The sequence below is a fragment of the Eptatretus burgeri genome, chromosome 4 (assembly GCF_056783735.1).
Source record: "Eptatretus burgeri isolate ZD-2024b chromosome 4, Ebu_testis_v1, whole genome shotgun sequence".
Classification (NCBI taxonomy): Eukaryota; Metazoa; Chordata; class Myxini; order Myxiniformes; family Myxinidae; genus Eptatretus; species Eptatretus burgeri.
In genome coordinates this window covers 26,781,374-26,797,878 of record NC_140964.1, presented here as the reverse complement: position 1 = coordinate 26,797,878, position 16,505 = coordinate 26,781,374, and the positions used below count along the sequence as shown (strand labels likewise).

The following is a 16,505-nucleotide window of genomic DNA, read 5'->3' as shown; positions in this document are numbered from 1 at the left end:
TACCCCGAGCATCAGCAACCCCCTCCTGTTTCCCCCCGCGCTGAGATAGTGCGACCAAGGGGGCCCCGTTCCCACCCCCTACCAGACACCGTCCACGAGGCCCGCGGGTTGCGGGGCCATCGCCGCTCCGCGTCTCATCACCAGACGGGTAGGCCCGACCCGGTCTCGGCCTCAGGCCTGCCTCATTCTTGAGGGTATTTATTTTCCTTGGTTTTGGGTATGTGTTGTCGGCGCCGTCTGTGAAGTAGAATTGTATAAGTGTTGCCGTGTGCTCGGTAGTCGGTATTAGCTCTGCATTGTGTTTTCGCTTTTATATTTGCTTTTTGTGTAAATGGAATTGTGTTTTCTTTTTTTTGTGTGCATTTGGTGGAATTGTATTTGTGTGCTTCCCGTGTGCCGCGAATAAATGTGCTTTATTGTTGAACTGTTCTCCCGCTTCGCTTCGTCTTTTCCTCCATTGAATCCCCATCTTGCTTCACGTAAAGGGTTGGTAGTGGGCTGAATACGCCCGATAATTAATCGAACCGTCGAGGTCGACGATAACACCGCTCGGTTATTCTGATAGTACGGAACGGGTCGCTTAAGTGGCCCGTGTCCGAAGTCGACCTGCGGCGAGGTGCGATCGCCCGGTCTACCCTCCGCGTGGGTACTTAGGTAGGTCGAATTTGGCGAGCAACCCTATCCCACGCGGGGGCTGATTGGCTCGATCGCGGTGAGACCGAAAGGTCCACCCGTGACTGGTTCCCGGCGTTAGTCCGAGAGGGTCACGACTGGATTGTCCGTCCGGTGGGCGACGTGCCGCGATTCGAGTTACGTGGCCGTCAGCACGCCGGCGGGCGCGAAAACCGCAACAATATATATATATATATATATATATATATATATATATATATATATATATATATATATATATATATATATATATATATATATATATATATTGTGAGATTATATGTAAATGTTATATTATATGTAAATATAATATAACACAATTACTATTTCATCTTACTGCATCCGATTTGCTCAGAGTTTTATTATTATTTTATTTCTTCTCCCAACGTTCTTTCCCACCATTTCTGATAAATAATTTCCGCTAGATTCTCAGCAGCACAATTATGTAAAATAGTGGAAACCTCATGATAAAATGTCAAAACGCACATTTATATGGGTGTTTCTGATGCAGAATGTATTGAAATGAATGAGTTCCTTTTGGAGGAAACTTCGCACGCATCACTTCCATGGTGCAGCATGCTGGTTTTCCATTTATAAATCTAAATCCTTTTGTTTGTTTTTTTTGTTTTGTTTCTTTGTTTCCAGCAACCAGAAAAAGCTGAGAAGGAATTTGATGAGAATGTGGAAGAGCCATCAAAAAGTGATGGTCAGAGCAGGAATGGTAAGTTCATAACCCTCAGGAATTGTTGCTATCTGGCCTTTCAGTTGTATCTGAAGGACAGCAGGCTAATTAATTTTGTAACTTGTTAACCAAAGAGCTGTCTTGTGTCAGCACCATCTGGAAACTTGAATTCAACTCTCCCTGATGTTCTGATGCATTGCCAGTGGGAGGCAATCTGAGGACACACTCCTTCACAAGCAAAGCAATGTGAATTAAGGTCACCTGTTCCATCAGCATTTGGGTTTGGCATATGAAGATCCCGCAGACCCGCAGTATTTTTTTTTTATTATTTATAAGGGAGTAGGTTATTGTGTCCTGACATTGTAGTTTAATTTCCTGTTTGAGGTTTAGCAATACAATGAGCACTACCTGATTGAGATGGGATTGCTGGGATGTCGATTTCAACGGGCAGGATTCCTAAATGGATCTTACCTGAAGCTTCAAGGGAAAACAAAACTCAAATTGGAAAACTCAGAATTTCTCCCTTCGATTCATGTTCTGTTGCACACTTTTTAAGGAGCAGAGCCATATTATTGTTAAATTCCCAGTAATGTATGTGGAGGCGGCCATGCAGCCTTGTCTTTGTGCTTCCATTAATACGTGTCAAGTGGAAGTCTTGCCTTGAAAACATTCCGTCTCTTATCCTTTACCAAACTTTGTCGATCCCAAATGGTCCCAGAGGCTGTTCATTTGGCTTTCCCTCTGATCAAGTTCAAAGAAGCCCCAAAGACATTGAAATGTCCGATGCAGTACTGTATCGCTCCACATCCCGTGGCATTGTTCGATTTTATTTGTTTATATATTTATTTATTTTTGACAAATTGGTCAAAGAAGAGCTGGAAGGCGAGCTGTTGCAGCTATGATGCACTTTATTATGAGGCTACAAGTTTATTTGATTTGCCATCGGTGTGTATTTGGAACGAAGACAAATTTATGTGAGCTACTGCCTTCCAAAATGGATGGATGGACAGACAAATATAAAGCCCAAATTGTACCGGGGGAAATAAGCTGCATGGCTAGTTGTAAGTGCTGCACTGTTTTCAGTCTCTTGAATGTGAGAATGTCCAGTTTGTTTTTATATTTATTTATTTAATTTACCTTCGTCGTATCTAAATTTGAATTTAAAAAGGCAGCACAATACCTTTTAAAACTGCTTCAGTGATATTTACCCTTGCCAGATGAAAGCAAAGAAGATGACCAGGATATGGAGGAGGAAAATGGAGAGTTGGATGCAGAAGAAAAGGCTTATGAACAATTTAAAGCCTCTTGTCTTTCCAGTGATCTTCTTCCTGAGGAAGACAGTGTTGAAGATCTCACTTATGAAGTAATGTTTTGATGCAGTCTTTGTCTCATGGTGGAGTAAATCTTAACATCTCACAATCAAATTGGTTTTTACCTTGTCCATATTTTCATTTAGTAACCATACCTTGTCTTGTCAGCATTATTACGTTATCAGCAAAGTTACTCGGTGTTGTCCCACCCCTTCCCCTGCTTCCTCCCACCCTACCTCTTCCCTCTGGACTACCACCTCCACCCCTCCCACTGGACTCCTGTCCCACCGCTACTCCTCCCTCTGGACTCGCACCCCTCTCCACCTCTTCTCCTCCCACCCTCTCTCGACAAAGAAATTTTTTGAGAAGTTGGCCAAGGTGGTAACCTTATTTATTTTGTTTGTTTGTTTCTTTCTCTGCCAACTCTTTCACCTTTGAGAGTTATGTCGTTGGATGAGCTGTGACATTACCTTTAAATCGATGGTTGTGTTTGTCCTCTGTTTGGTTTTTGAACAACTAGTGATAATGCATTTGAGAGGTCATGTGACTCCTTCGCCAAACCTTCTGATCGTTGTAAAGGTGCTGTCACACCTTGACGATTTCGCCAGCAATGGCAACGTATAAAAATGTATGTATGTAAAACGTTGGCATACGCTGAAATTTTGATGTTTTTTTTTTTAAGTTTTGGTCGTATTCATAACGTGTTGGTCGTATTCATAACGTGTTGGTCGTATGCATAACATATTAGTCACGGGCACAGAACGTTTCGTTGTCTTATAAATAACTTATACCAACGAATGCTTAGCCTGTTGTCGGCATTCACAACCTATGCCCAACGATAGTCTAACTTATGCATAGCGCGCTGCACGTATCGCCGACAAACTCGTGGCGTAGCCTGTTAAAAATCTGCTGCACGCCGATTTAAATCATAACTGCCTGAGAATTGGAAGTGTCAACCACGCAGTCACACCTTGACGATTTAGCCAGCATATGCCGACCTATGAAAAATGTGTCTAAAACGCTGGCACACGTCGAATACGGTATGGGTAAGTTGTGTATACGTTAAGAGCACGCTGAAAAACGATGAAGGACGCTGTCATATTTCGTGGTACGTTTAGTACGTCGTGAAATTTCTGGCAAGCTGAAAATTTTACGACGTACTCGCCGTATGGCTCACACGTTCCGCTACGCTGGGAATAAGTTGTAGGCACGATATGCGATCGTTGACACACGTCGACACAAGTTCCTTTTCAGTTACTCGTAAGTCGAAACACGTCGAGGTAATGTTTAGCATACCCGAAACTTATTTTCTCCGTCAAGGCACATTTTCTTTTTTTTCTCCTTGGCTCCGTGAAGGCACATGACGAAATATCTGAAGTTGTTGTTGTTGTTGTTGTTTTGTTGTTTTTTTGTTTTTTTTAGTCTATCATGAATTTTAAAATATATTCGGACATTTGCTTTTAAGTTTCGACGTCGACGTGACAATATCCTCAAACAGAGGAAGAACTAAGAATAAGACATGAGCAAACTGAAGAGGCAATCGGACGTGACGTAAAGGCACATGACGAAATATCGGAAGTTATTGTTGTTGGTGTTGTTGTTGTTGTTTTTAACGCTGCCAATACGCCATTATATGGTAGCTGTAAATTAGAAACACGTTCAGTAAGTTCTGTGGTCGTCCGGAAGACGTCAATCAAATACGTCAATATGCGTTGGAGGTACGTTACACATAGGTTCAAAGCACGTTACTCATATGTCAGAAATAAGTTTTGGGTATGCTAAGCATTACCTCGACGTGTTTTGACTTATGAGTAACTTACAAGTAACTTACCTCGACGTGTGTCAACGATCGCATAACGTGCCTCGACGTGTGTGCAACAATCGGATGACGTTCCTACAACACGTTACTCATAGGTTATAAATATGTTTTGGGTCCGCTAATCATTACCTCGACATGTTTCGACTTATGAGTAACTTACAAGTAACGTGTGTCGACATGTGTCAACGATCGCATAACGTGCCTACAACTTATGGCCAGCGTAGCGGAACGTGTGAGTCATACGCTGGCATACGTCGGAAAATTTCAAGCATGCTAAAATTTGAGGACAACCGCAAAGTACAACGATAAAAGCCAGCATACTACGATGTATCGCAGTGTTTTTCAGTGTGCTCTTAACTTATACAAACTTACCCATAACGTATTCGACGTGTGCCGGCGTTTTAGCCCAATTTTGCACACGTCAGGCATACGTTGGCTAAATCGTCAAGGTGTGACAGGGCCTTAACGTCTTAAGTTGTTTGTGTTTTTTCACATCTGATACTATATTTGACGATCAGAGCTCACGATGTCACCAGTCATTATCGGTATCCGTGTTGAAATCTGAAAAACAAACTGTGCTTTTTATAAAGCATTGTGTATGTGGATCTACCCTCAGAGATGGCCTCAGGTGGTGGCTCGTGTGTTTAAATGATGGACCTCTAATAGCTTGTACATGTTGGTGCATTTGATCCTGGGGAGTAACTGCGGAAATCTGTCTGGGTTCTTCCTGACATCCTTGTTCTCTGTTCCTTTCACACTTCTTTCTTATTATTTTCACAATTCTTTTATTCATTCCAATTCTTGCTTTTTCTTCTCTTTCATCTCTCTTATTCTCGATATTGCTCTCTCTTGTTATTTATCTCTCGAAGGAGAAGTGAATCCTTGCAGATTTTTTTCTGTGAGGTTCACTTGGTTGCACCTGGATGGGTTTGAGGGTTGTGGAGTCGTGGCTGAAACACGAATCCTTCCCAGGTTCTTCCTGATTACTCAGTCGTTGCTCTTTACTTCTTCGGGTTCCTTCTTTGTCTTCCTTTTGATTGTGAATTGTGAGAAAATGACTGTTTAAACCCCTAGTAAAGGCCCTGTCACACCTTGACGATTTAGCCAACGTATGCCTGACGTGTGCAAAATTGGGCTAAAACGCCGGCACACGTCGAATACGTTATGGGTAAGTTTTTATACGTTAAGAGCACGCTGGCATACGTCGTAGTACGCTGGCAAACGTCGTAGTTCGCCGAGCTGTTAGACAAATTTTCCATGCTTGAAATTTCCTGACGTATGCGTGCGTATGACGCACACATTCCGCATAATGCTGGCCATAAGCTGTAGGCACGTTACGCGATCGTTGACACACGTCGACACACGTTACTTGTAAGTTACTCATAAGTCGAAATGCGTCGAGGTAATGTTTCGCATACCTGAAACTTATTTCTAACCTATGAGTAACGTGTTGTAAGCACGTTACGCGATCGTTGACACACGTCAACACGTTACTTGTAAGGTACTCATAAGTCGAAACGCGTCAATGTAATGTTTAGCTTCAGTGTTCCAGACTCCCTGTTTTTTTTAATTTTATTTTTTTCTTCGGTATGACGGTGATGTTGACACTTCAATTTCCAGTGCGGTCATAATATAATATATTTAAAAGGCTGCCGCTCAACGATTTAAATCATAACCGTCATACCGAAGAAAAAATTTTTTTTTTAAAAATCAGGGAGTCTGGAACACTGACGCTAAACATTACCTTGACGTGTTTCGACTTAATGTACAAGTAACGTGTGTCAACGATCACGTAGCGTGCCTACAACTTATGCTAGCGTATGCGGAACGTGTGTCATACGCCGAGTACGTCGAGAAATTTTCAACATGCTGAAAATTTCTCTATGTACTCGGCGTACAATGACGTATGCCAGCGTACTACGACATATTCCAGCGTGCTCTTAACGTATACAAAACTTACCCATAACGTATTTGACGTGTGCCAGCTTGGTTCGGCAAATTTTTCATACGTCGGCATACGCTGGCTAAAACGTCAAGGTGTGACAGCGGCTTCACACTTCGATGTCTAGTGCGGTTATGATTTGAATCGTCGAGCCACAGCCTATTAATAGCCTACGCCACGTGATCGGCGGCGATACGCTGCCGCGCTATGCATAAGTTAGACGATCGTTGGGCATAGGTTGTGAACGCCGACAACACGCTCAGTATTCGTTGGTATAAGTTATCAATATGTGATTAAAACGTGCTGTGTACGTTACTAAAACGTTCTGCATTCGTCCAACACGTTATTATACGCCCAACAATTAAAAAAAAAAACATCAATAGTTCAGCGTACGCCAGCGTTTTACATACATTTTGATACGTTGCCATACGCTGGTTGAAACGTCAAGGTGCGACAGCGGTTTAAGGAGAATTCTGGTTTGAAAAGAAAGAAAGAAAGTGATCCTATAAAGTTTTGTCACGATTCACCTTTGGAGCTCAAAGGAGCAGGGAAAATCACTTCACTGCAAGCTGCTAATTTGAAAACTATAGCACTGACAAAAGCGATGTACACAGTGATTCGTAGGGATGAAAATCAGGTATTCAATGATATCAGTGAGGAAAGTGGTGGGGAAAAAATATATATAACTCTTTTGGAGTTCCTTTTAACATGAATGCAAAGTTTCAGGCCGCTCAGTTTCATGGCTTTGGATGCCAACACCGACACGCACACACACACGCACACACACACGTATACACCGACACACGTACGCCGATACACACACACACGTACACCGACATGCGCACACGTACGCCGACACGCATGCACACACGTAGGCCAATACACACACGTACGCTGATACACACACACACGTACACCGACACACGTGCACCGACACACACATCCACTTGCACACCCACTGACATTTATTATTACTAGTTGATTAGCCATCCCATGGACAGGTGGTGGTGGTGATGGTTTGTTCTGTGGTAGGCAGGTGATAGCACTGGACCAATCATGCTCAATGTACCTCGGGCTGCATAGCTTGTACTCGGCGGCCTCGGCTTCACTTTTTAACCCCCCCCCCTAATTTTTGCTCGTGAAGGCAAGCTAAAAAGTATCGCGATCCAGAATCATGTAAACTTAGTACAATATAACTGAGTTTTGTGGACCGATGATGCTTCGTCTCGTCGGAGATAACGAGCACTTAGCTCCATTATAGTATGGAGTAATGTTGCATTTCAAAATCTCTTCCTCCTTTGTTTCATTAATTGTTGTTGTTGAAGAATAATTATGGTTCATATTTCTTGGAATAATTATCAAGTGGAAGTGTATGATAAAGTAACCTTATATTGCACATCAGTAAACTTTGCTGGTTTATCCAAGTGAGACATGGCGATTGCTTCACATACCTTTTTGTATTTTCTCCCAGTCGGAGTCGAGCGATGAGGTTGGTGAAGAGGAGTCACCAGAGAGCGCTGTTGAGGATAGCAAAATGACGGATGGAGACGAAGGAAGCGTGAGTGTGGCATTTGACTTTTGATTCCGAACTCAGCTTTGTATGAAACATTTAAACCCTTTCCCTTTTAAAAAAAAATTCTGTATGTATAGAATATATATATATATATATATTGTTAAATATTAAAATTGCACATATATCTATCTATACGGCTTTGGGGCGGGTACCCAGGTGCTTTCTGTCTGTCGATGGGTCTGTCACTTTCCCATCCCATTACAGATGGGTCACTGGTCTGTGTCTTCAACCACCACCATTCTGTCTTGTCTCGTCTTGCACACTCTGCTCCTTCCGTGCTTTGTACCCCCCCCCCCCCCACCATCTCCACAGCATTTGATCCACCTCCACCATCAATCTCCTTCTGTGAAACTGCCAAAATCCAGAATCTCTATTCCCCTTCACTCATTTGGTTCTCTTTTGTCCAACCTGTGGAACCAACTTCCACATTCTCTGCAATCTTTCTTCCCTCCAACTCCTCAAGACAGCTGCCAACCACAATCTCAGATTGTCTCCATTCTAAAACAATAATCATTTCTACCCTCGTTAACCCCTCCTTCCAAAAAAACCCCACCTCCTTCCAAATTTCCAGTTTTTTCCTTCCTGAGCATTTGCTTTTGTATCTATCTTGTCCACCCCATGCAGCCTCCATTTACCCCTCATTCCTCCCTCCACCCATTATTTGTCCAGGTCTCCCTCTGGTTTGTCCTTCATCCTGCTGTTGGTGTTTCCCCACCTCTCTCGACTTGTTTTTGTTGTGTTGCATCCAAATCGGTTTTGCTTACTTGCTCTTTCATGATCCTTGACCTTTTATAAAACATAGCGTGAGGAATCCCTGACAAGGCTACACCAAACATGCATCTTTACACAATGGCCACAAACTCGGCAATGGTGAAGGAATAGGTATGGAACGACTGGGGTGTAAATGAACAAATTGACCTTAAGCTGGGGCAGTAAAAATTATGGGAAATAAGGAGGGTTGTGGGGGTGGGATGAGGGATGGGATCTCTGATAATGTTGGTCGCCTGGCACAAGTGTAGGAAACTTACTGAACAAGATGGAGGCAGCGAACTTGTGCGAGAGTGTATCCGGTTCGACTCAACTCTCGTCTCTCTTGGTCTCCAAACCACACTGCTCATTTTCTCATCAACTTTCTGCGCTCTCATCTCCCATCCAACCCCTGTCAATCGCTTGAAATGTTCTCATCTGCCCTCTTCAGTGTACAGTACGATAATGTCATCTGCTCTGCACCCAGGCCCATAGCCAGGGCTCAGTATTAAGGGGGGCATATGAACTGGATGGGAGGGCACAATTATTATATTTAATATTTTTGATAACCCTGTATACTATTGTATTCATGCAGCATTGACACATCTATACTGAGGTTGCCGTCGCATACTAACCAAATTGATCTCAGCTAGATTTAATATGTTCCGATGTTTTTGGCCTAAAATTATTCGAATGCAGGAGAGCCGCAACAAACTGGCACATTCACAATGCAAATATTCAATGATTAGACAATTGGCACCAATTCAGGTGCACTTATACAAGGTGTTGTGAAGAATTGGCATTAGAAAATTAATATACCAGAGATACAATGACTAAACGGGGGAGGGTGGCACCGACTAAACGGGGGAGGTTGGCACCGGAATCAGTGCACTTTGAAATAAGATACAGTAGGCTATGACCTGCGATCATCACGTTAAACTATCAACAGCAAATACGACCAGCCTGAAGATACCACAAAGTCCGCATTTAAAGCAGTCAATTACACAGAGGTAAGGTTATGCACAAAGCACTAGATATGGGATATGCAAAGCACCAAACACAACATTTAACTTAAACATCAGAAGTACAAAGCAGCCGACCACGGCGGGTGCTGACCACACGCATCACCAGCAGTCACACACACAATCTGAACTCCTCGTATAGTTTTTATACCGCTGTACTCGCTGTCAGAAGAGCTGCAGGCGACGTGTCTCGGTGTGGAATCTTCTGAGGACCTTCTCCTTCCATTCATTCAGGCATTTACGTGTGAGGTCTCTCTCGGAGGCCAGCTGTACCAGTTGTGCCTTGCGTGCATGGTGCATGGACCGTCGATGGTCAGTGAAGACATTCCTCAATGTTGAGAATGAGTTTTCACACATGGCAGTGGACGCACCAAATGTTAGTCCAAGTCTCATAGCAGTCACTACACTTGGCATGGCTTCCAGCGTTTTGTGGTATGTTGAGAGGAGTTTTTGTGTTGTCCATCTCTCGTTTGGCTGCTTTTCTGTCTGTGAGCGAATAAACTGCTTTGCAACCACACACTCTGTTTCACTGATGGTTGACTTTGTTAATGTCATGATGTGCTGGAGCAAGTGGGGATCCAAAGACGTGCCATTTTCAGGATTCAAGGCAGCGAGTGAACGGGCGAGTTGTGTGTTGCGCTCACTGAAGCGCTGAGTGATCTCTCCAAGCACAGTGTCAATTGCGCTGTAAAAAACCCTCTGCAGTTCCATTTTGTCATTGTCGTTGTTTTGTCCTGTCGTCTCCAAAACTACAAACTGTTCCAAGTTCTTCTGCATTGTGGGTCTCCGTTTTGGTGGTGCAGGTGTAGAAGTGCGAGCATCGTTGGCCTTGTTCCACAGATCAGTGAACTCATCCTCAGAGCGGAGTTTCTTCACGCACTCTGTAGCACTCGCCACCAGTTCCAACCCCGTTAGCAAGTCCATGTCCTCTGCCTGCAAGAGTCTGTTAGGGCCATTGAACAACATCAGCAGTTTTTATACAAAGATAGCAATGAACATGAAGGCAGGCCCAGAGACTTCCCGCAAAAGCCCAATAGCCTCCATCCTCATCTCTGCACCGTCGGCGCGCTCTGCATCAATCTCCGACAGCAAGGATGTGATATCCTTCAAAGATCCTATGATCACAGACACGGTGGCTGAATGTCCCGTCCACCTTTGATCAAGAAGTCGTTTTAACCGCTCACCTTTATACTGTGCAGCAACAGTGGGCTTTCTGAAGAATTTGTACAGGCAACAACAAACCTCGAGGAAATCAGTGACAGCTTTCTCTGCTGCCAGTGCGTGGATAACTACCAGATGGAGTTGGTGATTTAAGCAGTGCACATAGGGGATTTCTCTTTCCAATATCTCTTGCAACAACTTTTGCACCCCACCGTGCTTCCCAGCCATTACCGAAGCCCCGTCGTACACCTGACTTAATATTTTTGACGTGTCAAGTCCTGTTTTTGTCAGCTTTGCAATTATTAGGTCTGTCAATGTTCTTGCATCTCCAGCGTCGGCTGAAGCTTTTGTGAGTAGACGCTCTGTTGCTTCATTTGATGCCGATACAAAGCGAATGATGATTGATATGTTCTCACATTCAGTGGGGTCCCTTGGCCCATCCACCTTGATGGTAAACCACGATGTGCCTACTTCTTCCACGATGGCATCCGTCACAACATTACTCAATGTGCAGATCAATTCATTCTGCATTTCCGGACTAGTTTTGCTTGCGTTTCGTGGGATATGCTTTATTATTTCAGCTAGCTCGGTGTCTTTTTTGTGTGTGTAGTTTAAAAGCGAGAGGAAGAGCCCACTGTGCCCGTCTGACATATCTTCAAAATTATCAAGGCTCCCTCGAAAAGGTATCTGATTTTCGGTGAGAAATCCCACATCTATAAGAGCAGACACATAGTTCCGGTTTCTATTTAGCTGGTCAGCATTGAGGAGTGTGGAAATCTCCTCACCACAATCGATGCGCCTCTCATTCTCCTTCCACCTCAAAACACAAGTTAAATGTTCCTTTGAAGTTGCGTGTTTGTGAAACCCCCTGTCTTTCTCAACGGCATGTTTCCAATTCCGGAAGCCTCGCACTGTGAAAGTAGAGTCCACTGGGCCGCGTGCAGTGTTAAACTTCCTACATGGATAGCAGAATGCTGCATCTGTCTGCACACTGTATTCCAGCCATTCATTAGTCTGGTACCACGAGGACACAAACGAGCGGCTCTTGTTCTGAAACAGATGGCCAGGGTACTGCTGTAGAACAACTTGATTCGGTCCCTCACTTCCAAGAACATCGGGAAGCAGCTTGACAGTCACACCCGACCCCGAGGCCACCGCCGAGCGTGGCAACTCGGCTGCCTGCGCTGGGGCTACAGCTGCAGGGCTAACGTTGCTGGCTTGGCCAGGTTGGCCAGCTGTCGGTATTTCATCGACATAATCGTCTTCTCCTCCTCCTCCTCGTCCAACTCCTCCAACTCCTCCCACAACATGTCTCATCATCTTCTTTATTTTCGTCGGTTGCATTTTTTTCCTTTTCTGAGCCATTTTCTTATATCCATCATCCACGTCTTTTTCTCCTGCTGCTAGCTCGCGCTCTCCGTGATTTGTCCCTCGTGACTCGCGTCACTAATCTCGCGACTCGCGACATTTGACGGTTGACGGTTTTATTTATTAAATGATCCATGCATCAAAAACAGGTGTTTATCTGCATCATTTCAAATGGAAGCTCGATTGCAAACACACATTTTTAATTTTTATTATAAAATTACTTTTGTAATATGGAGGGTGACGGGTTGTGAAGGTCACGTGGTGCATGTGCACTTCATCTTTAATAATGTAAATTTATGTCTTTTCCTTAATCATATCAAATTATGACTATATTACATTTATACCTAACTTACAACCAATCAGGTAACCTGCTTAATAGGGCCTCCATATCGAATACGCTGATTGGCCATTCCTTAAAACGAAATGATCCACGATATATTTATATATAACCACCCACAGCATCGACATTCGACACGAGATCTTGCGGCTGTCTGTCGTCTTGGCTTCTGGCGTTGGTGCTTGCGTTATTATATTTTATCTTGTGGTCTTGGACTGTATTGTCTTGCCAATTGCTTTTGGAGATGAGCTGGGAAGCGCACACTTATCTCTTGACTGTTATTCAAAGAAGGATATTATTGAAGAACAGTTTATCCAAGAAGGTCTTATTATTCACCACGTTTAACATCTGGAATAAGGGTTTTAGTTCACACAGGTGCACTCTTAAACAGCAAGTTCACAGTGGGCACTCATCCTTAAACACTAAGTTGTTCACAGGGTGCAACAGGGCATAAATGGGTGGCGTACAAGTGGGGGGGGGCACCAGATGCGCCATGGGGGGCATTGCACCCAAATGCACCCCCCCTAGCGACGGGCCTGTCTGCACCGTGGCTTCCTTTTTATATTTTCCCTATTGGTGGAGTTGAGTGGAGCACTGTTCATCAGTGTACTCAAGTACCATGCACTAGTATTCCCTCCCAATACCAGACTTAACCATTGTGGGGGTGAGGAGATTTATAATCACAGAAGTGCATTCCAGTAACAAGAGGAACAAAGACAGTCACAGAAACGTGACTGTCCTCGCTTCTTCTGTCTATGGAATTACCTTCTAGAGGCTGGATGTTCACACTCTTTCCTCCAGGCCTTCAATCTGGCAGTGCACTGCCACCTCGTGTCATCCCCCTAGCTTGAGCGATTATTTTTATTAACCCCATTAACCCTTCCTTATCCAATCCTCTTACTTCAGTTTCGCTGTCTTACTCTCTCGCTCTTTCTTATTCGTTTACTCCCCTGCTGGTTGTGCCCAATTGTTGATTCACCCCTGTTCTTCCATAAGCGTTGCTCTCATAGAGAAATGATTCCAAGCAGGCATACAGGATTTGATGAGGGCATATCAAGTTGATCGATATGTAGCTTCATGAATATGGTCACAAAGCCCTGCACTTCCAAGTAGAAACCGATAGTCTACTCTAAGGTGTTCTCCTTAAAACTTGCACGTCACCGAGTCTCCGTACTGCATCCCCCCCCCCATCCCACATATTTTCTGATGGGTTTTGCACACCTTGTGCATAAGACTATTTCATCTACACCCTCATCTTCAACTTTGATCTTTCACTTGTCTTCAGTTCCTTCAAAAAGTTAAAATGTACACCAGATTAACTGACTGACTTTGGAGGCTTTTGCATGGCCTTGTGGGAAATATGACGCACGAGTTACTTGGAAATGTTGAAAACTTTCAAATCGGTACTGGGAAATTTATTCCCTTTCTGTATTTATTTGTCAGTTTTAACAAATGATGGTGATCATACCTTGTTTTTCAGTTTGCGTCGAGTGAATCAGAGAAGCAAGAGTATGAGGAAAACGTTGTTTGTCCTGTTGAGCACGCACAGCTGCCCTTGAGGGTGGGACTAATAGCTCTGTCAGGGTCTGCAATGACTGAGAAGCGAGCTGTTGATTCATCAACTGAAGGTACTGTCACCATTTTTTTTGGACTCCTGTTTGTTCATTTTTTTAAATTTATTTACATATTACTTTGAGATTAAAGATTCTTTATGGAACCTCAAAAATCCTTCATCTCAGGACATTCCCCTGCTCCATGTATACAGTTGGCCCCTTGATCTGGTAGCATCTTTATGTCATCTACCGAGAAATATTTGGGACTGGTATACATCTGTTTCCGGGACACGTGCTTTTGATATTATCATTTATAAGCTTTTTTTTCACGCAGGTATTTTTGAGTGGTCCAAAGACCTGGTGACTAGTCTTGTTTGGTGGATGGCTCAGAACAGTGATTCCCAATTATTATTATTTTTTTTAATTAATTTTTATTTTGTCCACGACCAAAAAATTGAAATCGCATTCGCCTCGTGGCCAAAATGGTACCGGTACCTATGATAAAATTGCCAGAAAAAACACTTTTGACATCAAAATCCTGGTTTTACAAGTTTGGATCTCGAACCTAAGTTTGGGAACACCTGGTTTAGAATTTTCCAACCCGTTTTCTTTCAAGAAGTCATGGTGTGGTGCGAGGGCGAGCAATATCATGGAATGAAGTCTCGCCCTGAGACTGCATACCTGGCTGTCTGCATGTAACTCGCAGTCGTTGCGGTACTGTGCATGAATGCTTTTTCCCACGTTTAAGAAATTTCACACAAATCAAACCCTTAAAATTCACAAAACGCTTGCTGTAAGCTTTCTAGCTGTTGACGCTTTAATTACATTGGTGGCAGTGGATCCAAGAATATTTGCACTTTACGCCGGCTTGTTTTGACTGACGTGAAATAATGGACTCAGATCTCATCACAAATTCAAAAACCTTGGTTCAACAATGAAGGAAGGAGGAGGTTGTGAAGCAGATTTGGTGATCGCCTGCAACTTGCTGTTGGTCTGTGATCCAATGATGGCCATATTTTTTTCAGACCACCGTACGACCTTGACCTTTAACATTTCAGGATAGAGTGTTAATTGAGAAAATGTCCTGATCTATGATGTATCCATAAAACTCAGCATCATGAAATTTGGAGGAAAATTATTTGTTTTGATCAAAAAGGTGTTTTTTATTTTATTTTAATTTTTTAATAAGGTCCCAATCCGAAAAATAAAGTCGGTCAAGGACACCAATAAAATATCAGGTGCACACCTTCAATGCAGGTCCACTGTTGTGATGCAAGAACATCTTAGAAGGTCAAGCAGTCTTTGAGATTCCGCGTTGACAAAATTGAGCGATGACAAACGCATTATTTTTTTCACACAACCATATGACGTTAACCTTTAACTCGGAGGGGTATGATGTGAATTAAGTGTAAATGTGCCTTGCTCTCGAGCCTTGGCTATCAAGAGAGGTTAGTTTCGTTCTGATTGGACAAACCTTAGTCAAGTTTTGGTGGAAAATGTTAAAATGTGTAAAATGGGTCATGACCTCAATTAGGTCAAGATAAAAAAAAATTGTCAACCCCACACACTTTTTATTCCCATAATTGATGCAAAATATCATTCCGAAGGTCCCAGCCGGATCCAAGATACAGCTCAGACATTGGCAGAAAAAGGATAATATCCTCAATGATGGTTCAGCATTCCTGTGGGTGTAAGACCTTGACTTTTAATCTGGAGGGGTATGATGTCAATGAAGCTTGACTGCACCTTGCCCTGGGTTATCAGCAGAGGCCAATTTAATTTTGATCGAATAAACCTGTCAAGTTTTGGTGATAAATGATAAAATGTCTGTACAGCAGACTCTCCACATCCACAGGGGTTACGTTCTTGAAAAACCCTGCAATGGACAAAACTGTGATGCGCAAAGTTAAGACCTTATGGGAAAAATAGGGTTGGGGAACCAACTCTAAAATGTATCGACTTTTTTGCCTAAACTAGTGAAAATGAAAGCACTAAAAATTGTACTTACTTTTGATGTTGATGATGATGATGATGATGATGATGATGGAAGGTGTTGGGAGGTTATTGAGATGATGTCTGGATCATCAGACTTTGTGAAGAAGTTGATCTTTGTCTGCTTTGCCTTGTTCTGCATGTCCTGATGGACCTCTTTATGAGGTGCCATGACAACGTCCATCTCGTGCTTGAATTTCAAGCACATCTCCATGAAGACGACTGAAAACCTCTCTATGTGCTTCATTCTGCTTTATCCCAAATGTTCTCTTTCACACTTCTCAACTTTACCTTACTCCCCCCTCTTCACTTCAAAACAAACAAACA

At 43.2% G+C, this 16,505-nt stretch overlaps 1 protein-coding gene across 1 annotated transcript in view; it reads left to right on the top strand.

Moving 5' to 3' along the window:
• LOC147027673 (uncharacterized) overlaps positions 1 to 16,505 on the top strand; it is a 96,457-nt gene that overhangs the window by 63,748 nt on the left and 16,204 nt on the right. The window contains 4 exon segments of the mRNA XM_085877214.1: positions 1,318 to 1,393; positions 2,572 to 2,717; positions 7,897 to 7,983; positions 14,114 to 14,261. Coding sequence (XP_085733340.1) covers positions 1,318 to 1,393; positions 2,572 to 2,717; positions 7,897 to 7,983; positions 14,114 to 14,261 — 457 coding nt within the window.